The sequence below is a fragment of the Furipterus horrens genome, unplaced genomic scaffold (genome assembly GCF_987537825.1).
Source record: "Furipterus horrens unplaced genomic scaffold, mFurHor1.1.pri manual_scaffold_4, whole genome shotgun sequence".
Classification (NCBI taxonomy): domain Eukaryota; kingdom Metazoa; phylum Chordata; class Mammalia; order Chiroptera; family Furipteridae; genus Furipterus; species Furipterus horrens.
The window spans coordinates 86656836-86682566 of NW_028327174.1; the positions used below are offsets into that span (position 1 = coordinate 86656836).

Below are 25731 nucleotides of genomic sequence, written 5' to 3' on the forward strand. Positions count from 1 at the left end.
AGTTACTAATACTGGCTTTATCTTTTTCCTATATATACTTTTTTTCCCTAGCTTATTTGAAAGTAAGTAGTGGTTTTGCAAAGCTACATTGTGTAACAAATTTATGAACATTATTTGCACACACAAAAATAGTCTAGCCCACAAGTAAGGATCATTAGTTTGCATGCCCTATTATTGAATAAATTAGCATATTCCTGCATTCCATCTTATAACGACGTAACTTTTTTTTTTAATCCTCACTTGAGAGTATGTTTATTGATTTGAGAGAGAGTAATACCGATGTGAGAGAGAAGCATCAATTGATTGTATCCCTTATGCACCTCAACTGGATCAAACCCACAACTTTTGGCGCACAGGATAATGCTCTAACCAACTGAGCCACACTAGCCAGGGTTAGGTAGGAGGTTTTAATTTCAGACCCTTCTGTGTGGTTACTTTAGGTCTGAGATTATAAGGCCACCATGCAGGCCTCCCCTGAGCTTGATGGTTTTAGTATATGGCTCCTTTTCCTCCACAAGTGTGTGTAGCTAAAACATTTCTCTGCAGTTCCTGTGGGAACTGTTTCCCGAGTATGTTCTTACTCCTCAGTGAGATTGGGTGTTGAACAGAAAAACAAAAAACCCAGAAATCTCAAGAAGCAAAAATGTGGAATGTATATGACAAAGATTGAATAGCCATAACAATTTAAAAAGAAAAACTTATAAATGCACAAGAAAATGGACAAAGGTCACAACAGGTAACAAAAAAAAATGTTTTGTAGTTTTATATATGTATCTTAAAATTTGCCATTTTAACCACATTTAAGTGTACAGTTCAGTGTCATTAGGTACATTCACATCGATATTCAGCCACTGCTACTGTCCATCTCCAGAACTTCTAAACTTCCCAAACTGAGACTCTGTCCCTGTTCAACAATAACTCCCCATTCCTCCTCCTCACTCCCCCTGGCAACCACTGTTCTACTATCTGTCTCTATGAATTTACCTCATATAAGTGGACTCATATTATATTTGTTCTTCTATGACTGGGTTATTTCACCTAGCTTAATTTTTTTTTATAATTTTTATTTATTTATTTATTTGTTTGTTTTTAGAGAGAGGGTAAGGGAGTGAGAAAGAGAGGGAGAGAAACATTGATGTGGGAGAGAAACATCAATCGGTTGCCTCTTGCAATTGCCCCAGCCAGAGACCAGGCCTGCAACCCAGGCATGTGCCCTGACCAGAAATCAAACCGGTGACCTTTTCCCTTGTGGGACGATGCTTAACCAACTGGTGAGCCGCACCAGTCAGGGCTAGCTAACGTTTTTAAGGTTTATCTATGATGTAACATATGTCAGGATTTTCTCCGCTTTTAAAACTGAATAACATTCCATTGTATGGATGGACCACATTTTGTCTATTCATCCATCATTGGACACTTGGGTTCCTACTTTTTGGCCATTGTGAACAGTGCTGCACTGAGTTTGGGTGTACAAATATCTGTTTAAGTCGCTGTTTTCAATACTTGGGGGTATATACTTAGATGTGGAATTGGCTAGGTCATGCAGTACTTGTGTTTAACTTTTGGGGAATTACCAAATGTTTTCCACAGCAGCTGCAGCATTTTACATTCCCACCAGCAATGTTAGAAGGTTCTAATATCTCTACATCCTCACTAACGTAAGTTATTTTGCATATTTTTCTTTATTTTGTTAGTCATCTAGTAGGTGTGAGGTAGTAGTATCTTGTGGTTTATTTTTTGTTGTGTTTTTTAAATTAAATTTATTGCGGGGACATTGGTTAATAAGATCATATAGGTTTTAAGTGTGCATTTCTATGACACTAGATCTGTATATTGCACTGTGTGCTCACCACCTAAAGTCAAACCATCTTCCATCACCATATATTAGGACCCCCATTTCATTCCCTCTTGCAGCCACCACATTTCTGTCTGTGTCCATGAATTTCAGTTTTATATTCCACATATGAGTGAAATCATAGGGTTCTTAGTTTTTTCTGACTGATATCTCACTTAGCATAATATTCTCAAAGTCCATCCATGTCGTCTTTTCTTATGGCTGAGGACTATTCCATTGTGTATATGGACCACATTCTTTATCCAGTCCTCTATTCAAGGATACTTCGGTTGTCTCCATACTTTGGTCACCATGACTAACGCTGCAGTGAACATAGGGGTACATATATGTTTAGTTTTTCGGGTAGATACACAGAAAAGGGATTGCTAGGTCATATGGTAACTCTGTTCTTAATTTTTTGAGGAACCGTGAGACAGTTTTCCATAGTGGCTGTACCAGTCTACATTCCCACTAGCAGTGAATGAGGGTTCTCTTTTTTCCACAACTTCTCCAACTCTTGTTATCACTTATTGATAATAGAAATCCTAACAGGTGTGAGGTGGTATCTCATGGTAGTTTTTATTTGCATCTCCCTAATAGCTAGTGAGGTTTAATGTTTTTTCATATATTTGTTTGCCGTTCGTATGTCTTTTTTGGGACAGGTTCTGTTCAGGTCCTCTGCCCAGGCAGTGATCTTCAAAGAAAAGGAATTTATTGTAAGGCAGCCAATCAAGGAGGCAGGAGACAAAGCTCAAATCTGTCTTCCTGAACAAAACCTTGAGACAAGTTTTAAAAGGTAAGAGTAAGTAGAGATTGTATATGGTCATAAATTCTGATTTGTGAGGGTCTGATTGGATAATTTTGGAACTTAGCTATTTAAGATCTGGGGAAGGGTGAGAAAAGGCACAAAGGAATTCTAATGAGGCAGGGTCTGGTTGATTGGAGATAAACATTCCTAGTGGAGTCTGGTTTTCTTTTGTGCTGGGTAACAGTTTTATTAGATACCTCTCACTTCAGAAATGGGTCTGCTTATTTGTATTTCATTTAAAAAAAAAAACTTTGTATTTCTTGATTTTTAGAAAGAGAGAGAAAGGGGGAGAGAAACATCAATTTGTTGTTCCACTCAGTTATGCAGTCATAGGTCTTGAGGGACCAGGTATTTCCATGTTAACGTGGTAGCGTGAATTTTTATTCTGCTGAGTTCTCAAGTTCACCTTGGGTCATTCATCTGCTAACTGTGCAGACTCAGGTTAGTTGGACTCTTCAGGGGCTGTTGGCTGATTTGGCTTGCTCTTGTGGAGGGACCCAGAGCAGCCTCCTGTGGTTTTCTGTAGGATACTGTAAAACATTGGTTAGTATCCAGTTTCTTTTTTCTTTTTTAAAATTATTTATTTATTTATTTTTAGAGAAAGGGGAAGGGAGAGAGAAAGAGAAACATCAAAGTGTGATTGCCTCTTGCACGCCCCCAACTGGAGACCTGGCCCACAACCCAGGCATGTGCCCTGACGGGGAATCGAACCAGCAACCCTTTGGTTTGCAGGCTCGTGCTCAATTTACTGAAGCACACCAGCCAAGGCAGTGCCTGATTTCTTAATGTCCGGTTTCAACCTGTCTTTTGCATGTAGAAATCCACTTGTCCTGGCACAATCTGTTTTTCTGTTGATTGTACTTGGCATTCTTATCAAAAATCAATTGGTTATACATGCTTGGGTTTATTTCTGGACTCTATATCCTTATGCCAGTACAGCACTGCATGTGATTACCACAGCTTTGCAATAAGTTTTAAATCAAGAAATGTGAGTCCTCTGACTTTGTTATGTTTCAATATTGTTTTGGCTATTGAAGGTTTTTTGAAATTCCATAGGAATTTGAGGATTGGATTTTCTCTTTTTTGCGAACAGAATTTTGATAGGGATTGTGGTAAATCTGTAAATCACTTTGGTAATTTTGACTTAAAGATATTGTCTTCCTGTCTAGGAACACAAATGGCTTGCTTTCTTCTTCTTTTTTCTTAATCCTCACCCAAGGATATGTTTATTGATTTGAGAGAGAAACATCTATTGGTTGCTCCCACCCCACCCCAGATATGTCCCTACCGGAGATCAAATCTGCAACCTTTTGGTGTACAGGATGCTGCTGCAACCAACTGAGCAACCCAGGCAGAGCTAGATGGCTTTCCATTTATTGTGTCTTTAATTTCTTTCAGCAGTGTTTTCTAGTTTTAATGTACAAGTCTTTTGCCTCCTTGGTTAAAACTATTTATTTTTTAGATGCTAGTGTAAGTTGAATTGTTTTCTTTGTTTTCTGTTTGGATTGTGTTTTGCAGGTATATAGAAACTATGGGGGCCAGGATTGATTCTCCTGGGAATGTGCCACTCTGACATGCAGATTACTTTGAGTTGAAAACAATTAAAGCTCAGCAAACTCAGGAAGTGTCTTGTTTTGGGGGGGGTGAGGGGTTATTTGTTTGTTTGTTTGTTTTTACCTGCCCCTTCCCCTCTTAAAGAGATTCAGATAGGAAAACCTGCTTGGGGAAAGGAACCTTAGCATTGTCACTTTAGCACATAAGAATTAAGTATGGTAAACAGGAAGGATCCATGCAAAAATCTGTTCACTAGAGTTCTTTTGTCTCATTGTTTTGAGCTGCCTAGCAGCTCAGTTTGGCATCCTCCCTGTGTTTGTTTCTATGTATTTGGTAGAGCTACATCTTCAAAGCTTTTTAGAGTGGCCTAATGTAGCAGTTGTCTTGTAGGGTCCAGTGGCACAGCCTCTCCTATCACCTAAGCTGTGGGCTTGAAGAATGCTCACCATGTGTGCATTGTACACCATCTTCTTGTAGTGAGCCTGGCCTTGAATACTGTTGGCACATCAAATTGAGAGATTTATCCAGGCCAGTCAGCTGCAAGAACTGACTGTGACCACTGACCACCAACCTCCAACCACCATGGAGGATCAGCTGTGCAGAGGCCCACTCCGCAGGACTGACTTCAGCAGGGCTCTGGTACCTGCTGAGTCCATCTCTTGAGTGTGTTGCTTTTGGAGGTGTTTAGGTGGTGGTGCTCCAATGTGGTCTGAAAGCTGTCTACTGGTTCACTGGCTCTGGGGCCTTCCAGGAGGTGCAGGCTAAGGTCAGCAACTGCCTGTGTTCTGCCCGATTTCATTCATTTTTTTTTTTTTATGGCTGAATAATATTCCTTTGTGTGTGCGTGTACACACACCACATTTTCTTCATCTGTTGATGGACACCAAGGTTGCTTTCATATCTTGGCTATTGTGAATAATGCTGCAGTAAACATTGGAGTTCAGATATCATTTTAAGTTAATGTTTTTATATTTTTCAAATAAATACCCAGGAGTAAGATTGCTGGATCATATGTTCTATTTTTAACTTTTGAGGACCATCCATGCTGTTTTCCATAGTGGCTGCACCAATTGACATTCCAACTAACAGTGCACAAGGTTTTCTTTTTTCAACATCCTCACCAACACTTGTTATTTTTGTCCTTATTGATAACAGCCATTCTGATGGGTGTGAGGTAATATCTCTGTGGTTTTTATTTGTATTTCTCTGATGATTAGCGATCTTGGACACCTTTTCATGTACCCTTTGGCCATTTAATATGTTCTTTGGATAAATGTCTTTTTAGAATTTCTGCCCATTTTTTAATCAGATTGTTTGGGTTTTTGCTATTGAGCTGTGTGAGATTTTGATGTACAGTAGTCCCTTTCTATATCACAGTTCACTTATTGTGGCCTCACTGTATCGCGGGATTTTTGAAAATATTATATTTAATTATTTATCGCAGATTTTTCACTATATCGTGGGATTTTGCGGTGCTGTATACGTATGTTGTTAAAGTTATGTAGGTTTAAGAGTGTAGAATATGTTTAAGAACATAAGTAGTGTTTCTAAAAGTGTGGAAAAGGTTAATAAGGGAATGAGAAAGGTTAATAAGGGGCTGGGGATGGTTTACAAGTGTGTGAGAAGAGTTTATAAAGCCTTAAAATATATATAAATACTAAAATAAATGTAAGGTTCCTACTTTGCGGGTTTTCAGCTATCAAAGGGGTTCTAGAACGTAATAACTGCAATAAGTGAGGGGATACTGTATTTTGTATGTTAGCTCCTTACATAATTTGGAAATATTTTCTTTCATTCACTAGGCTGCCTTTTCATTCTGTTGCTTATTTCCTTTGCTGTACAGAAGCTTCTTAGTTTAATGTAGTCCCACTTGTTTGTTTTTGCTTTTGGTGTGCTCTTGGGTTTTTCTTTAGCCACATCTGGATACGAACATACTTTGTAATGATATTAATCTCCACTTCGTTTGTTCCTATGTTCTCAGCAATTGCATTGTTTTGGAAATTTGATCAAGTCAGTAATATCCTTTATCTGCCTGTTTTTAATTTAAATAACAGGGTAAAATCCTTTACAAAGTTCGATGGAAAGGATACACATCAGATGATGATACCTGGGAGCCTGAGGTTCATCTTGAGGACTGTAAAGAAGTTCTTCTTGAATTCAGGAAGAAAGTTGTGGATAACAAAGCAAAACCAGTCAAGAAAGATATTCAGGTATTGTGTTTCATGTCATACTTTTTTTAGTACAATAAGTTTATAAGTTTTACTGGTGTGGAGAATGTAGTAAAGAATTTACAAATAATAGTAAAATACATACTATTCCTATTGCCAATTCTGTTTAACCAGTTAGTTCTCACACAATGCTTTCATTGAGTTTTGCCAAACTCTTCTTTCTGCAGCTAATCTGTGATTGCAGTTCATGAGAAAGTATAGATTGGATGTGTTAATATTTTTCTTTAACGTAAGAGTAAGATAAATGATGTAGTGGAAAAGACATGTATGAACTGTCCATGATGTGAGCATCTTGTTTCTGTATACCTCAGGAATATTTTGTGTGCCGTTCACATTACTACTACAGATATAGTGCAGACTTTTATATTTAATTTGCATTATTAACATATTTCTTATGTCTGATTTTTGTGCTAATTAAATTTTTAGATCATTTTATATAATGATAAATTTTAATCCATTTTAGATTATTCACAGATCTGATTATCCAGGTCTTTTGTCTTTTCTCTTCTATTCCCAATTCAAGTTTTAGCTACTTTGTTGCTTTTTGTAGCTCTTTCTGGTGGTAAGGAAGGATGACAAGATTGAAGGAACACACAGAAATTAAATTTTCTCAGCTATTTGGAAATAGGTTTGATGATGGGCTAGGGAGGGATAAGGTTAAAACTAACACACAAATTTGGTTTAAGGGTTTTCTTGTATGGATTTGTGTACTGTTTTATCCTTGGTTCTCTTATTCCACAAATAATTGAATTGACTTTATGAATCTTGGAAGAATTTCCAAATTTACTTTACAATGTAAATTTCATTTATAGCTTCTATTTATAAACTGGACCAACTCTTATTCAACTTCTTTTCAGTTTTCATTTTCATAGAAATATATATTTTTTAAATACTAGCAGAATTACTTGAACTTAGAACTGTATAATGAAAATTGCTCACAAGAAATAGATTCCTATTGAAGTTTTTATTTTAAGGACTGAATATTCATCTCTTCTCTTCCTACAATTTGAGTTTTCCACCACATTTTTAAAAATACTTAGTATTTTTTTAAATGACTAAAAATATTAGGGCCCAGTTTTAACTATGTTTAGTGTTGTAATAACAGCAAAATTAGAGGCAGGTTTTATTTACTGAACACTTGTACTTATGTACAGATACAGGTTCAGCATTTTATATGGATTAAGATGAGAAACTGAGGCTCAGATAAGAAACTAGGCCAGGTGCAGTCAGTGGTTAGTAAAGATAGAGCCAGGCAACTGCACTCTTAACCTGTACGTAGTTGCCTTTTGGTTTGGGCTGTAGCTTGAAATTGACTTAGAGGAGTAGAATATCAGTGTTTCAAAATTATGCTTTCATGGCAGGGCCTTACAGTTTTAAATGACTAAGCAAAATGTTTAGTACTTTAAAAATGTTTGTAAAGGAAACCCTTTACAAAGTGAGTTCAACTTATAGGAGAAACTTTTTCCCCAATTATTTTTGCTATAGTTATACTTCACTTTTCTAGGGTGGGTTCCTCCTCCTTCCTTCCCAATTTCTTTCCCTCAAAACTCCCACAAGTGCACGTGTTTTAATAAGCGATTTGGTTCATATTACTCCCAAAATTTAGACTTTGTGATTGAAGTCTTCCTAAGGTATATTTCTCAATTTCCTGCCTTATTAGTAAAATCTTGCTGAAACCTTTCCCATGAAGTGTTGTCTTAGAGAAATCTGACTTTCTTATCTCTTTATTTCCCTTTACCAAGCTTCCAGTGAAACCCAACAGCAACTCTCTTTATTGGTTTAAAATGATTGATGATGACTGGTGTGTTTGAGGCATAGTCTTAAACTTAAAAATTCTTGTCCTAATTTTAGAAAGATACCTCTCCACTTTAAAGATCTTTTGTAAGCCCTCTTTCTTATTTCCTAAGTAGTTTTAAATTCCAGGGACAACTAACATTTTGAATCTTTATGAGACTAAAATCTCAATTCCTATATCAGGTCAGCTTTCTCATGGATTCTCATTATAAAGTATTCCAGTATTTACATTGCTATGACTTTTTGAGGTGGTGCCAAGTGAACAGGCATATGGCAAAAATGCAACTGGTTCCTGACGTGCTACTTTTGCCATTTATAAACTTTTGTGATTCCTTGACTGTAAATAACTAGTATCAGTAGGAGAAAATTGCTTCGTTCATCTCTTTGTGTTCATTCAAGCAGCATATGTGCTGCCTATGAAAATCATGATATTTCCCAGTCACCAAAGTTTTTGTCTTATGGAGAGGTTTTACCACAATAATAGCTGTAAGAATATTTGATTTGTCACTTTTTCTTAATTCTAGGAGCACCGCTTGCTTAGGACTTAGAAAGCATAAAAAGAAGTTAGAAATGTTTTCTGAAAATAACCCAGAAATGGTTGTTAATGCTGTTTGCCTAAAAATATACATGATGCAGAAATGATATTTGCTTATTAAAATACTTCTGCATTTAGCATTTGGATAGCTTTTTATCTTTTTGCTGATTAAAAAATAATTTTTTTTTTTTAATCCTAACCTGAAGAGGTTTTGTATTGATTTCAGCGGTGGGGGGTAGGGGGCACAATGATGTGAGAGAGTAGCATCAATTAGTTGCCTTCGGTATGTTCCCCCACAGGGATACATACATCAAGATATGTCATTTTTCTGACTTATTGCTGATTATAAATTCTGTGATAGCAAGGCCCATTTATCTCCCTTTTTAAAAATACCTTTTTACTTTTAAAATAAAAAGTAACCTGATAATAAATAATCTAATAATAAGTAACCTTTGAATTTGTGAGAATCTCTTGTTCCCCAGCAACCTCTCACCCCATGAATTTAAAATACTTGCATGATTGTTGACTCAATTGGTTATTACTGTGGTGGTTGCAAAGTACTGATTTTTCTAATTCTTTCATTCTGTATTTTTCAGTCTGTGTCTATAAAGGGCAGCTCCTCCCTCTCGCTTAATGTCAGTACACTCGTGGACTCTTTTGTCAGTGTGTTATGTCCATTACTGATTTTACTCACCGTAATGCTAAAATGGTTCCAAAACCATTGGACACAGCTCCTGTGTCCTTTTGATACTCTCTTGTCAGTTTTGAGCACATCCTTGCTTTCTGGCAGAAGGTGTTCCAGTTTTCTGCTGTAGCCTGGATCTCTAGAGGGGGAAAAGGTTTAGAAACCAAGATGTACTTACTGCTACTAGGGTACAATTACTTCTAAGCCCTTTTAGTAGACAGAGCTAAAGGAAAAGTGTGTTTGTTCAGTTCATCACTACAGGGGCTTCCTTCCATTCTCATTGGTCATCATTCTCGCTCTGTTTTGATGCTCTGAGAACACTGGTTCCCGTCAACTTTACTTGTACTGACTTCTCAGTACTACAGTGATTAGAAATTAGCTTCATATTTGCTACACCCATCTTACTGTAAAATTCCAAATTTATATGCAGAGTTTTTGTACTTACAAGATTCACTGGGGGTGTTTAGTATTAAAATTACTTGAATTAATCCTTTTGTTTTTCTTCTCTGTGGTTATATTATTGATTTGATACATAGGTTCATTTATTTGTTAATTAGTATCTATTTTCTCCCTGCTTCCCTGTCCCTCCATATCTCATTTGAAGTACAATTGATCCTTAAATAATATGGGTTTGTACTGCACCAGTCCACTTATATGCAGATTTTTTTTCAGTAAATATACCACCGGCCCAGCCCTTTGTATTCTCAAGTTTCTCATTTGGGGATTCATCTGTGGGAGTTTGGATGTGAGGGTCCACTATGTTTATATTGATCTATGCCATTTTATATTAGGGACTTGCACATCCATGGAGCTTTGTATCCATGGTTGGTGGGGGTCCTGAAACCAGTCCCCACAGATACCAAGCCACAGGTGTAAAGTTTTGGGGGTTTCAAAGTTATACTCAGATTTTCAAGTGTACAGGGATCGGTGCCCCTAACTCCTCTGGTGTTCACGGATCAACTGTATATAATAAATCAGTTGCAGAGGTGAGATTTGGGTGCCATCTTTGCTCATTCCATATACAGCAGTGAAGTTTAACATTAAGTTTATGGACATCTAGGAGCCAAAAATACTCTTAAAAAAACCTTTGTGTGTGGATTGGTAACTACCTTTTTTTTTTTTTTTGACAACCAAGAAAGTCTATATAAGTTAGTTACTTGGAGCTTTGGGGAATTTTGTAGTTCAAAGCATGTACAACCCCAACACCACCACCACCACCATACATAAGACTGTTAAGTTCACTACTGCTTTAGTTTGGGACCTTCAGCAATGCAAACAGTTTGTGTTCCTCCATCTCGTATGTGTTTATCTGCTTTCTTAAATTGAAGCTCATCGTCACTAATACCTATTTGCTAAATTGGAGATATGGGTAATACTAAACAACTTCTGTTTAGGTAAGTAATTTTAAGGAGTTGAAAAACTTCTAGGGGAGAAAAAGTATTTCTATCAGATACCATTAGTACTACTTTTCAAAACTTTTCAAATTACTGTGTTAATGAGTATTTAAACCTTTTCTGTTTCATAGAGACTATCCTTAAATAACGACATATTTGAGGCAAACTCTGATAGTGATCAGCAAAGTGAGACAAGAGAAGATACTTCTCCAAAAAAGAAAAAGAAAAAGTTAAGGCAAAGAGAAGAGAAAAGCCCAGATGATCTGAAGAAGAAAAAAGCAAAGACTTGTAAACTAAAAGAGAAATCCAAGCCAGACCTGGAGAGCTCTGAAATTTCATTTTTTGATTTAAGGACAAAGAAAAGAATTTCCGAAGCCAAAGAGGAATTAAAGGAATCCAAAAAATCCAAAAAAGATGATATAAAAGAAACTAAAGAATTAAAGAAAGTTAAAAAGGGTGAAATAAGAGACTTAAAGAGTAAAATAAAAGAAGATTCCAAAGAAAACAGAAAAACAAAAAAAGAGAAATGTGTTGAATCTCAGCTGGAATCTGAATCAGGTGTACTTAATGACCCTCCCTTTCAGGAGGGGGACAGTGAAGATTTACAGTCTGACAACAGAGAAGAGAAACTGAAGGTTAAAAGTGGAAAAGACAAAGCAGGGCCAGACGGAGCTCAAGACGCTGTCCTAGATAAACAGCTGGATGGCTCTGGAAGTGCTGATGAGGATGCAGATGTCAGAGGAAAGAGAAACAAAAAGAAACCCAGGAAGGCTGAGGAACTTAAAGAGAGTAAAAAGCTGGAAAACAAGAACCTTTCTTTAGAGAGGAAAAATGCACATAAAAAGCAAAGGAATCAAGACAAAAGCAGAAGTACCACTGAGTCAGATAATCTGACACATGCATCTTCCCAGATGCAGAGGAGCTCAAGGCTGGGTGAGGAAGAGAGGGGCCTCCTATTCACTGACTTGGCCAAGGAAGTGAGTACTGGGGAGTTGGTTGCGGGACTATGTGTTAAAATCTTACAGAATAAGGAATGTTCCTATCCAGTTAGTACTCTTGAGTGGTCAGAGTTTCACAAATAATGAGAAAACACTAGAACTGTAAGTTGTTTTTCCCCCGTTAAGTCTTTTCTTACAAAAATATAGTAGTTTATCACCTTATTATAAAAAGTTTTATATGGGTTTTCAAAATGGAAACATTTTCTACATTATGAAAATTTTCATAGATGTATAAAAGCCTTAATACATGCAGTATTTATCAAGGGCTATAAAAACAGTAATTTTTTCATCATTATTCTAAGTTTTGTAGATTTTTCTTAAGGAAATCATTTTCAAGGGAGACAAATATATTTATGGCAGTGTCATCATCACTAAAACTAATACCAGTCTGTCTAAACATGAAAGAAATAGTTAAGAAAATGTTGCATCAAGTTCAGACCTATTATATATCCATGAAGATGTTATGAGGTCAGTGTAACCAAAATAAAAGAGTTTACAAAATTTTATGAACACAGTCATGTAACTATCTATGCAATGTAAAGATAAAAGATGAATTTTAAACAACAAAACTATCTAAAATTAGAAAGCTCAGAAGATAGAATGTGCAGAAATAAAAAGTCATATTTGGTTAGTAAGACTATAGCCTAACATTTTTTGGAATTTTTTTATTTTTAATAAAAAAATTCTTAACAGAGAGTTCAGGAAATTGGGGTTGGATTTTGAATTTGATGTTTTGTAAATTATGGTTGAGTGATAATCTTGACTGAGGAAGCAGTTGATGTGAAAAAGATTTAATCTTCAGTGGTCAGGTGCCCCAGCACACAGAGGTGTCCCTGACAGGTGGTATCAGTTCTTACCTGTTCCTGTTCTGGGTCTTACATGTGTTTCTTCAAGGAGAAAGAGACCAAAAAAAATGAACCCAAAGAAAAATACCAGAAAAGGCATGATTTGGACAAGGAAGAAAAAGGCCGCAAAGAGCCAAAAGGATTAAAGCGTGAGTGTTAATACTACCATTTACTATTGCCATCTTTTATACAAGGAATTTGATTTACTGTGAGACAGTCTTCTAGTCTGCAGTGCTACTGAACTGGAAGATTTCTTTTCTTGTTATTTTCTTTTTTTTTTTTTAAGATTTTATTTATTTATAGAAAACGGGGAAGGGAGGGAGAAAGAGAGGAAGAGGAACTTCGAAACATGATAGAAAATCAACCAATTGCCTCTTGCGCGCCCCTCAACCAGGGACCTCGCCTGCACCCTAGGCATGTGCTCTGACAGGGAATCAAACCGGCTACCTTTCGGTTTGTGGGACAACACCCACCCCACTGAGCCACACCAGTCGGGGCTACGTATTATTTTCTTCAATCATTTGTTTTTTCTCAATTAAAGTTGACATACAATATTATATTAGTTTCAGGTGTACACCCCAGTGATTTGACCTTACATAACCTACTAAGTAATCATCCCAACAAATCTTGTACCCATGTGACACCATATATAGTTATTAGAATATTATTATTCCCTATGCTGTACTTTATGTCCCCGTGACTATGTAACAATCAATATGTACTTCTTAATCCTTTCACCTTTTTCATCCATTCTCCCCATATAGCAGTTTTCAAAATGTTCTATCTATGAGTCTATTTCTGGCAAAATGTCCTATCTGTGAGTCTGTTCCTGTTCTGCTTGTTCGTTTATTTTGTTTTTTTATATTCATTTGTTAATAGATATGTATTTATTGCCATTTTATTGTTCATATTTTTGATCTTTTATTTACCTCTTATTGAAGAAGACCCTTTAACTTTTTATGTAGTGTTCGTTTGGTGGTAACAAACTCCTTTAACTTTTTCTTATCTGGGAAGCTCCTTATCTGTCCGATTCTAAATGATATCTTTGCTGGTTAGAGTAGTATTGGTTGTAGGTACTTGCTGTTTTATCACTTTGAGTATTTCTTGCTGCTCCCTTCTATCCTGCAAAGTTTCTGTTGAGAAACTAGCTACCAGTCTTATGGCAGCTCCCTTGTAGCTAACGAACTGCTTTTGTCTTGCTGCATTTAATGATTCTCTCTCTGTCTATAACCTTTAGCATTTTAATTACATTGTGTCTTGGTTTGGCTTCTTTGGGACTCTCTTCGCTTTCTAAACTTGTATGTCAATTTTCTTACCAGGTTAGGGGAGTTTCCCATTGTTATTTTTTCAAATAGGGTTCAATTTCTGGCTTTTTCTCTTATCCTTCCAGCAACCCTATGATGCGAATGTTGGTAAACTTGAAGTTGTCTCAGGGGCTCTTTATACTATCTTCATTTATTTTATTTTATTTTTTTAAGAGCCTATTAAGAGTTTATTATAAATTTGTTTCACAGGCCACAAGGAAATAAAAGGACTATGTACAGTCTTTCGGGAAACAGGCAGGGAGCTGAGGAGGGCCAAGATGAGTCTAGGGCCTTGGTGGGTGCATTCCCGGGGGAGGGGGCCCTGTAAGGGAAACCAGACAATCCGTAAGAAGAAAGACTTGCAGAGGAACGGTGAGACTCCAGAACAACAGCATAACAAACAGGTCTGTGGTAACGTGGCTTTGGCGAACCGGGCCACGCCTCTGTGGAGCTACTTTCATAACTCTGTGACCAAGGGTCAAAGGAGGCCTCACATTCCTGGGGGAGAGGGCCGCATTCCTGGAGGGGGCATGCCCATTGGAGTTCCTCTTCCAGGGGGGATCCCCCCATTGGGGGACCCATGGGAGGCCTCATGCCTGGAGGGGGTGCCCCTCGGCCTATAGGTGGGGGAGGAGCCCCACGACCCGGTGGGTACTGGGTGGGGGCCCCTGCAATACTGGCTGTGGCAGCGGCTGCAGCAGCTGCAACGGTGCCTCTTCCTTGTGGAGTCATCACCTGTTGGGATGGCCCACCAACCCCACGAACTGGCCCAGCAAGTCCTGCAGGGACCTGGGGCATGGGAACTCCAGCTGGTATTCCTCTGCCAGCAGCCCTGCCGATCCCTGGCCCCCCAGCAGCTCCAGCAAGTGGCACTCGGGCAATGCCAGTATCTTTGGGAGGCGGTCCCTCTACTGTCATTGAGACCAGGTTCTCCCCTCGGAGCAGCACCAGACCAAGGACTCTCTTCTCTTTTCTCTCTGCTTCTTTTGAGTTCTTCAGCTTGATCTTCCTGAATTCGTCACAATCACAGAGGATCAAATTCATATGCTTGTCGAAAGCCTTGAAGGTGCCAATGAAGATGCGACCGTCTTGCAGGATGCACCTCATCCTGTAGTCGATGTGCTGCAGCATCTTGGCCACGGTCATGGTGGCGGTTCTGATGGCTCCAATTCCCTTCATTTATTTTTTTATTCTTTTTTCTTTTTGCTGTTCAGATTGGGTGGTTTTTTTGCTTCCTTATATTCCAAATCACTGATTTGATTCTTATCTCCATCCACTCTACTGTTGATTCCCTGTAAATTGTTCTTTATTTCAATTAGTGTATCCTTTGTTTCTGACTAGATTTTTTTATGCTGCTGAGGTCCTCACTAAGTTCCTTGAGCATCCTTATAACCAGTGTTTTGAACTCTGCATCTAGTTAGATTGCTTGTCTCCATTTCATTTAGCTCTTTAGTTCTTTTTCTGGAGATTTCTCCTGTGCTTTCGTTTAGGACCTGTTTCTTTGTTTCCGCATTTTGTTTGCTTCCCAGTGTTTGTTCCTATGTATTAGTTAAGAGCTGCTATGTCTCCCAGACTTGATAGAGTGGCCTTGTGTATGTAGTAGGTGTCTTGTAGGGCCAGTTGCACAGCCTTCCCAGTCACCCAAGCTGGATGCTCCAGGTGTGCCCCAGTGTATGCTGTGTGCACTGTCCTGTAGTCAAGCCTTGATCACTGTTGACATCACTGGGAGGGATTGACCCCCAGGCCAATTTGCTGCGAGGACCACCTGCAGCTACAGGGAGGCGCTGCTATGCAGGAGTTGACCCTATGACTTGCATCAGTGGGCCTTTGGTGAATGCTGAGTCTGCCCTTTGAGTATGTCATTCATGTGGGGTTGTAATACAGCATGGTCTGAAGCTGCCCACTGAGTGCACTGGCTCTGGGTCCTCCCAGGAAGTGCAGGACCCACAGCCACTGCCTGTGACCTGCCTGGGTATACCTGGCATGAGCTGCAGAGCAATCTACATATGGTTGCTACTTGTACTGGGATTGAGGTGCCCTGTGAGAGGCCAAGCTGCAAACCATGGCCAGCTGATGCTCATATCAGGCCTGGGACCATTTAGCAAGAGGTATGGTGTTGCAGAGGCTAGAGGCTGCTTGTTTGAGAGATTTTAGGAAAGTCTGAAAAATGAGGCAAAAGAGACCATTCATATGGAAAAGCCACTAGAAGCAGCTTGGGTGGACCCTGCAAGTTGGGTAGGGAGGGGTCTCCAGGGTTCACCAGAGGCAGAGTATTTGTTAGCCAGGTTAATGAAGACTCAGATATGGTGCCTGCTTGCCATCTGTGTGGGGGGAGGGCTCAGAAAAGGGGCAGTGGCCTCTGCTAGCACTTCTCTTTGGCAGAAAGCTGTCCCCTTCAGCTCTCGCTCTGATGCCAGACAATGCAGCTCCTCGCCATATGTCCCTAGTGCCTTTCAAGCTGCTCCCCCAGTGTTGGTGCTCAGGGCAAGCAAGTCCAAGTAAGTTCATGCACAGACCCATTAAGAGGAAAGCCTGGACTCCAGAAGCCCTCCGTCTCACTCAGCCGCAATCCCTGCTGGTTTTTACAGCCAGAAGTTATGGGGACTTTTCTTCCTGGCACTGGAACCCTGGGCTGAGAGGCCTGGTGTGAGGCTGGGACTTCTCACTCCTCGGGTGGGGACCTCTGCAGCCGAGATAACCCTCTCGATTGTTATCTGCAACACGTGGGTGTGGGATCAGCCCATTCTGCATCCTCCCCTCCTAGAAATCTTTTTTTTTTAAATAATTTATTTATCTGTTTATTTATTTTGTTTTTAGAGAGAGGGAGAGAAACATCACTGTATGGTTGCCTCTCACTCGCGCCCCCAACTGGGGACCTGATATGCAACCTAGTAATGTGCCCTGACAGAAAATCGAACCAGAAACACTTGGCTCGCAGGCTGCTGCTCAATCCACTGAGCCACAGCAGCCAGGGTGACTCCCCTCCTAGAAATCTTGATGTGGCTGCTTCTTTAAATCCCTAGTTGTTAGACTTCCATTTAGCTAGATTTCAGGCAGTTCTGAATGATGGTTCTGTAGTATACCTGTAATTTTCATGTCGTTGTGGGAGGATTCAAATACCATGTTTACCTATCCCACCCTGTTGACCAGAAGTTCCAGGAACACCTCAAAACAGGAAAACTTCATTCACTGGGCAGTTTAGAAACGTGTGCTGCTTTTGTTTAACCAGTTATGTTAGTTTATTATGTAATAGCTTATGTTGTTTGTAACATTTTTCCCTCCTGCTCACCTTGTTTTCTCTCTCCTTTTGTATATGACGAGCGAGTAATTAAAAGTTAGACACAGGAAGTTAGCTGTGGCAGAAAAGTAAACGTCTTTTCCATGGAGGCTTTCTGATGAGACAAACTACTGTTTACTGTGTTTATTGTATTTAGCTCTGTCTCAGTTATACAAGTATAATGTTGAATATACATTTTGGATTACATTAATAAATACCTTAACACGTGCACTACTGGGACATGTACTTTATAGAACACCCCCCATCACAGTTTTGAATAAGCCCAAGAGGGTATTTTAGTTTATGCATCAACAGTACTTGGAAAACATGTTTACATGGAAGCAGTGATTCCTAAAGATAGATTGTTCCTCTGCGTTTTCTCCCAAAAGCTATATGTAAGTGAGGTAGTATTAAAAGTAAATTCTGGTTCTATCCCTTGGCTGGAACATCACACTAAGTAGACGGGGAATGGAAGCTAGGAAGGAGCAATTGTTTTGATGGATCATGCACTAAGTAACTATAATTATTTTCTTCAGAGTGATTGAAGATTCAAAATATTGTACAATTGGAGTAGTTAATTAATTCTTTCTTCCCCCTACTATCTTATGTCAGTGTCAGGTACGCTTTTACTATGAATATATTGTCTTGAACAGCTACTCATTCCATTTATAATGATACTGGGAGTCTGATTTTCAGTATCTTCTGCTAATAACACCTGCTATGTACCCAGAGTTTAGAGTCTTCCTAATTATGTTCTGTTCTGCCCTTTTTGGGGGTTGTTATGTCAGGTCTAGTGCTTTGCCAGTCTTCTTTTTACTTTTCTCTTTAGTTAAAAGATAAGTGGAGTTTCACAGGAATCAGGTAGCCTTACCAGGTACACTGTCAGTGTGCTGGCATGATACCTCCCATTTCCCACTTGTTTGTGTACAAGGTTAGCTTCAAGATACAGTTGTAGGTAGTTATCCTAGCAGGACAGCAGGTGGCATGACTGCGATTATTCTGTCTTCAGTAGCCTCTTTGTGAAAACTAGGAGTGGTCCACAACACCAGGAACAGCCATTCCTTTTAGATAGAAACCCTTTCTAAATATAGAGCAGCCAGAAGAAAAACTACTTGAAACCTCTTCATGGTTTTGATAGTAAATCTGCTCATACTTTACAACCATGGCAGATATTAGTAAAAGTTAAGACCACACCTGTTTCAGGCCCTGGCCGGAGATAGCTCAGTTAGAGTATTGTCCCATTATGCCAAGGTTGTGGGTTCAGTACCAGGTCAGGGCACGTAGAAGAATCAGCCAATCAATGTATGCATAAATAAATGAAACAACAGATGGATGCTTCTCTCTCTCTCTCTCTCTCTCTCTCTCTCTCTCTCTCTCTCTCTCTCTCTTCCTCCCTCTCTCCCCCCACCCCCCACCCCCCACCCTCCACTTTCCCCTGCTCACTCTCAAATAAATAAATAAATAAATATTTTAAAAGAAAGATGCCCTGGTTGAATGGCTTAGTTGGTTAGAGCATCGTCCTGTACACCAAAAGGATATGGGTTCACTTCCCAATTGGGGCACATATGGGAGGCAACCAATTGATATTTGTCTCTCAGATCAATATTTATTTTCTCTCTCCCTTCTCTCTCTCAAATCAATTAAACACATCCTGGGGTGAAGATTAAAAAAGAAAAAGAAAGAAAATACCTGTTTCTTTAACACAACCCAGATTTTCTTTTGATTACAACAGAAATTTGTGGTTCCTGATTCCTTATCAATTTTTTTTTTTCACTAGCATTTAAGGAAATCAGAAATGCATTTGATTTCTTTAAATTAACTCCAGAAGAAAAAAATGATTTTCCTGAACATCAGAAAAGAGAAGAAATACCACTGGATTGTAATTTCACAGAAGATCACAAAGCCAAGGAAAACAAGCAAGTGCTTAAAGAAAGGAGGAACACAAGAGATGAGACTGACACATGGGCATATATAGCTGCCGAGGGTGATCAAGAAGTTCTCGATGGTGCGTGCCAACCCAACGAGAATTCTGGTGGGTGTGTTTGTAGTCATTTTGCGTATTTTCCACACCAGTGTGATTTCACTTGCCTCATTTTGTTTCCACCGTAACTGAAGATCAGAAAATAATGGCAGAGACTATTTTGTTTCAATCTTCTGAATAAATAACTTTTTATATTGAAGGCTTAGGTCATTCTGTGGTTTCTAAATTGACCACACAAATATTTTCTGAATCCCTCTCATGTGCTCAGCACATTTAGAAATTGTGAAGATTTCAGGTGTTCTACCTTTCCCACTCTTGCCAAGTAGCCTGATTGTATACCTTAGCAGATTTCTTTCAGGGAACTGTCAAATGGAGACTTACTTGTATTCTGTCCTTTTAACTTTGCAATAGATGATATTTCCTAAATAAGACAATTGTAAAAGCCCTCCCAAGGCTGTTGGGATCAGCTGTGGAAGGAGGGCCATGTGTGGAATATTGGGCACACTGGATGGGAGGCTAACAGAAAGAGTGCATATATATGTATTTATAAGAAGGACAGAATAAATATGGTTAATGTGATAAAACTGTGTAATTTGTGAATCTTGAAACAGCTGAAGAGAGTTCTTTACACATTTCCAAACATATGGCAGAGTGAATAGTCTGAGTGGCCCTGTTACTACAAAACCACTAGGTCCTAGGCATTAGGTAAATGCTTTCTGATGCACTGCTGAGCCTGCAGGAAACTGGGACAATTGCTAGGACCAGTAGACTAGGTGGAGGAAGTGGGTTGCCTAGAGGCCAGGTGCTAAATAGCAGCTCTGCTGTTTGGGATGCCAGGCAATGAGGAAACATGCAGTAGATGTTGATATGCACCCTTGAGTGTCCCTGGGTGACATGAATATCTGTTACACAGAGAGCAAGGAGAGACCAAAGATATGCAGTCTCCCCAGATTGGTAGGTTGCAGGTGGAATAAACAAGGGACCTTAACATACAAGGTTCATCTTGGGTGCCCACTAGACAAGTAGACCTCCACACTGCCTACCAAGTCTTAAAAGTTTATGGAGAGACTTAGTGGGGTTCAGTCCAGGTGGTCTCACTACCTTCCTCTCTCAAGGCTGTATCCCTGAAGTGGTAACAGTGGTCAGGATGTTCAGGGAGGGTAAGGAGCCTCCAGTTGCCTGCATCTGGCTCACTGCTCAATCAGTGGTCACATCCTCTGGATGACCTCCTCCAACACTCCACCCCTGATGACTGGCCCTTATAATATCACATGCCTCCTCTTCCATGTGTCCCGGGCAGTCAGCATGGGGTTTCACTAGCATAGAGGTGGATTGTTTGGTGGCTCTCAAGGTGCATTCAAGGCAAACACCGCAGCATCAGTATAGGCATGTACATGAGAAAACAGGTTAAGATAATGATTCCCATAGTAAATAAGAATTTTTTCTAACAAGAGCCCCAAGATCTGAACCAATGATTTATTAAGTCCACTAGGCTGGGGTCGGCTCATTCAGAGCATTCACTTGTGTCTTCATGTGAGTTAATGAAGATGATGCATTAGCAGACGCATGGTATGAACACATTCTTTTGGACAGTGGCACAGGTGCTCCCTGTGAGGCAGCAATAATGTCCAAAGCCATCCTATTTTGGAGGACAGCTTTCTTAATAGGGAGACTTCAGTGTTCAGTGAAGACAGGCTTTATCAGCTAACACTCAAGGCCTGCTGGGTAAGTTTATTAAAGACTTAAGTGTTGTAACATCCTCCAGGGCAAGAGAGGAAACAAAGATGGTGGCCAAATGATCACACCAGCAGAGAGGAGTGGAGATATGGCAGCTTTAGAAACCTGACCACATGGCTGGGAGACGCAGCATGAGGAGATGGACTGTGAGTGGGACGTGCCAGACCAGGACTCCCAGCTCATCCTTTCTCTCAGTGATATGTGTTTCATTCCAGGTGATTTGTCACTAGTCCAGCTGGCAGGACAGCAAGGTCCCAGTGAAGATTATGTAGTTCCCCTCACCCTGGGGTGCCAAAGCACACTCATCCTGGTAGAGCATCCCATTGCAAATTCCTGTAGATGACCCCTCTCCAAGGCGTGAGGAGCTCCGTGTTCTCAGCAGCACAGCACATTGGTCCACAGTGGGAGTCAGGGCAGTGGCTGTCTCTTGTGACTTGCATCCCTTTATGGCATTAGGTGCCTCAACCTGGGTCTTCTATGTGAAAGCCCAGGACAATACATTAGTCTACCTGGCCAAGGTCGTTTACCTGTTAGGAATGTAATCTGTGGCTTTGGTACCCCTTCCTTTCTACCATCTCATAGTGTGTATGGGCCTCTAATGTCATGTTCTTTCACCCAGTCTAGCACATCAAGAGCTCTGAAACATGACCCCGATCACTATCTGCTCAATGAGGGTACCTGTAGATGGTGCTCAGTTTTTCTAACCCTCTAATGGCATCAGCCTGGTTTGCATAGCAGCAGGGGACAGCTTGGGTTTGGGCATGTCATGCTATTTAGACCCATCATTTGGAGGAAGGGGCTGATACAACTGAAGTGCCAATCCCTCTGCAGTGAGTGGGCATTGTTTAATGCTGTCACTGCATTAACACGTCACTGTGTTTCAGGGGCAATACTTCGTCCCACCCAGGCAGTGTGGTGGCTTCTCCTATGTACCCACCTGCTGTATCTACTGAAGAGTCAGCTGCTAGGGTTTATGCCCAGCCAGGGCCTCACCTTCCTGATTGCCAGGGGGTGTCAACACTTCAGGAGCTGGGATACAGAAAAGCGAAGGGCCTCAGCCTCTAGCAGGCTCACCTAAATGTCTTTCCACATGTCCTGACCCCACAAGGGCTCACTTGTGATCATCCACCCTGTGACTTCCCACTGTCCTTCCATAGGGTGAGTCCCCTTAGTATACTCTACCTGTCAATGCAAAGGGTTCATTGTCAGGGCTTCTAACTGATCACCAGCCAAATTACTGAGTTCAGCCCACTGGCTACTACAGGCCCTCCCTATTTCCATGCAGATGGTGTCATATTAGTTTGAATAATGGCTGTAGCCCGTGTAGACAGGTTGCCCAACTAGACCATCCATGTACCAGGCATCCGCAGGAATCCCATTTCCTATCTAGGCCACTGGATAAAACTATAGTGGGAGATATAGCACTTAACTGGGCATGGGAAAGGTACATTATCTGTTCAGACACCTCAGTCAGGCACTTGTGGATCTAAAAACCAGATAGAGATTCATGGGGAGGGTGAGCGCTTCATTTGTAGCTCTATTCTGATACTTAACAGTCCTGTAAATGAGATGGCATGTCTCAATTTATATGGCCTCTCTTCTGTCCTGCTCCCCAGTGCTTCCTGTGGTCTGTGGTGTCCCACAGTTGTGGGAGGAGATCCCACTGTGGACTCAAATATGTTTTGGCACAAATGTGGCTCCTCACTTTCCTCTTCTGTGACCTGAGTCTCCTCACAGGTCATTGTATGGTTTAAGTGCATTAATTCATAGAAATAATTACACACTATTTATGAAGTGTGTTAGCTAGTTTTTCTATTCAGATAGGGAGGTAGCATGAGTTCTGCAACAGCTAACAGGAGGCTGGTGCCCAGATCCAGGTGTATCACTCAGAGGCCATGTTCTCATATCTCCCTGCTTACAGGTGACAGAGCAGTGCTGGCTCCAACAAGGTTAACTGCCTAACATCTGTGTTGTTTGTGGGATTGGTTTTAGGTGAAAATCTTTTAACTCTGTTCATCAAATATTTGTACTTTTCAGTCATTCTGAATTACTCCCAAGTGAGTTATGCTCAAGGCTCACTTACTGCACTGTGCTTAGGGGATGAGCCATCCATCCCAGTGTTGATGAGTGCCTAGGTGAGAGAACTGAGACCAGCATCTGCTTCACGGTGTGTGGAGGGACCTGGAGGCTCTCAACAGACAGGGCTTTTAGGAGGTGAAGTGTGAGCTGAATCTGGAAGGATCAATGGGCAGTTACTTTTATTTACACACAGGTCTGGTTTACACATTTCCAGTGACTTTGCCTACATAAAGGATTGAAAGCAATGTTATGTCCAAGAAGAATGGCCAAAGAAAGAAATGTTAGTAATTCCTCTTAACAGAATCCCTATGGTTTCTCTCCTCTTTTGAGCTATTTAATCTTGTACTTAAAATTCATATTCTACTATTTTATAGTTATAGGTTACCAATTTATCTTTATGCCTTTGAAACACTGTAACTTCTAAATATGAATAGTTCATGTTGTTTCCCAAAGAAAATCAGAAGTTTTATTAAAGACTCTGTTACATAATGATGTATCTTAAAGATGTATATAAAATTTTGGTTAACACGCCACCAATTTAGTAAAATGGCATTGTATTGTTTATAGTTCAGAAAAAAGTATCTTAAGACCCTTCTGTGTTACAGACAACAGACAGCAGATTTTGAGTCTGGGCATGGACCTGCAGCTGGAATGGATGAAACTAGAAGATTTTCAAAAGCATCTTGATGGGGAAGATGAGAACTTCTCTGGAACAGATGCCATTCCAAGTAGTGAGTAGTTTGGGAGTTATGGACGTCTTTTCATGAATCTAGATACAGAAACCTAATTTATCTTTTCTTTCATTTTAGATTTATTGAGGGATGCTGTGAAAAATGGGGATTATATTACTGTGAAGGTTGCACTTAATTCAAATGAGGACTATAACTTGGACCAAGAGGTAGTAAATATATATTTGTAAAATTTCTTGAAAGGAAGATGAAAAATAGCTCTTTTAAAATAATTGTTTTAACTCCAGAAGTTACACATTTTCACCTTATAAAATTCAGATATTGTAGAAATGTAGAATGTAGACAATTTTACTCTCAGTATTCCCACCCTGTCAATGACCGTTTGGTTTAGCTGTGGTCCTGATTTTGTCTGTGGTTTAACTGCTGTCGTGAGGGTGTTTCATGTCACTGCATTTCAGTGGAGCTGCCTATTAACAGCAACTGCCTGACTTCCTGTTGTAGCTGGGGATTTTATACTGATTTGTGGAGGTTTTTTTATATGGGAAATATTAACCCTTTTCCCCTGTATATTAGGGTTTGTTTTTTTAATCTTTTATTGCTTAGAAAAGATTTTTATATTTTCTTTCATTTTCTTGCTGTATTTGTGGATATTTTAGGTTTAATACTTTGGGATTACACTTGAAAAATTATTGGGACTTTGATTAAAACTGCATGAAATATATAGATCACTTTAGCTGGGAGTTGACTTTTTTACATTTTGAGTCTCATCTAGGAACATGATAACTCTACATTTATTCCCCATGGTTCTTCATTTATTCCCTTAATTGAAGATTTTTGGGTTTTTCATAGTTATTGTACATTTATTTTAGATGTATTCCTAAACGTGTTATAAGTTTTTAATTATCTTACTAGGATCATTGGGATTATTTTCCTCCCACATTTTGTTTTCTAGCTGGTCATTACATGTGTGTGGTAAAGCTGTTGATTTCTGTGTGTGTGTGTGTGTATCCAGCCACTTTTAGAAAACTCCTACTGTGATAATTTTTAAGTTACTTCCCTTGGATTTTCCAAGTAGAGTTTGATAATCTTCTAAAAATAGGTATTTTGTTTCCCTTTTTTCCAATATTTCTTTCTTTAGTCTTGTGAAATTGGTGACATTTTGAATAACAGTGGTGATAAATGAGATCTGTTCTGTTCTTGGTCTGAGTGGGATTTTTCCTCAGGGTCTGTGTGTTAGGTTTGATTTATATCTTGGTAGCGGTACGTGTGGCTAGCCTTTACCTCCTATACTCTACTTTTTTTTCTTTTTTTTTTTTTTAGCTGCTTAAGTTTTTATCAGCCATGTTTATTGGTTTTTATGAGATCCTTTTTTATTCACTTTACTATTTATATAGCTTAGTCATTATTAAAAGTATAGTAGCTGCAGGGAACTTTTTTTTTTTTAAAGAAAAAAGTTATTGAAGATCTGAAAAACAATTCCTAAAAGATTGATTTTTCCAGAAAACTGTAGCTACACAATGCATTGCATTTACCCTGTTAAAACATGCATTAGACATAAATACAAAAACTGGAAAACAAGCCACCACTCTTCAACAATCTGAGCAAAGATTTTAAAATGCCTAAGGAACAACGTGGATGACTTAAAAAGGATGGGATATTTAAGTACCAGTTTTTAAAAAGGAGCACAAGTGGATTCATATCCTCATTTACATACACTGAATTGAGCCTTTGGAACTATGAATCTGCATTTTGTCATAGAACATAAACACATATTATGAAAGTGTGTAGAGTCAAAGAAACAGAACCGCCAAGCATTCAAAAGCAGCTTTGTCAGGTAGGCAATAGAACGCTCTACAGTATGTCTCTTCCATTGTCAATCAATACACAGGTAGCAATTTAGAAAGGAAAAAGGAGCTATAACCCCTTTTTTCTCTGTTTAAAATTAAACAGAAAACAAACATCAGTTCTGTTATAACTAACATTTTCAAA

General features: G+C 39.4%; 1 protein-coding gene and 1 pseudogene across 2 annotated transcripts in view; one reads left to right on the top strand and one right to left on the bottom strand.

Annotated features, from left to right (window-relative positions):
* Positions 1-25731, top strand: part of MPHOSPH8 (M-phase phosphoprotein 8) — a 55694-nt gene that overhangs the window by 16865 nt on the left and 13098 nt on the right. The window contains exons 2-7 of one of the 2 annotated variants that reach the window (XM_090273719.1): positions 6251-6406; positions 10964-11809; positions 12725-12824; positions 19034-19288; positions 23659-23784; positions 23863-23951. In XM_090273719.1, the coding sequence (XP_090129845.1) occupies positions 6251-6406; positions 10964-11809; positions 12725-12824; positions 19034-19288; positions 23659-23784; positions 23863-23951 (1572 nt within the window). The remainder of the gene's footprint in view (positions 1-6250; positions 6407-10963; positions 11810-12724; positions 12825-19033; positions 19289-23658; positions 23785-23862; positions 23952-25731) is intronic. The other variant, XM_090273720.1, reaches the window with a different exon arrangement.
* LOC150012355 (small nuclear ribonucleoprotein-associated protein B pseudogene) lies at positions 14150-15125 on the bottom strand (annotated as a pseudogene).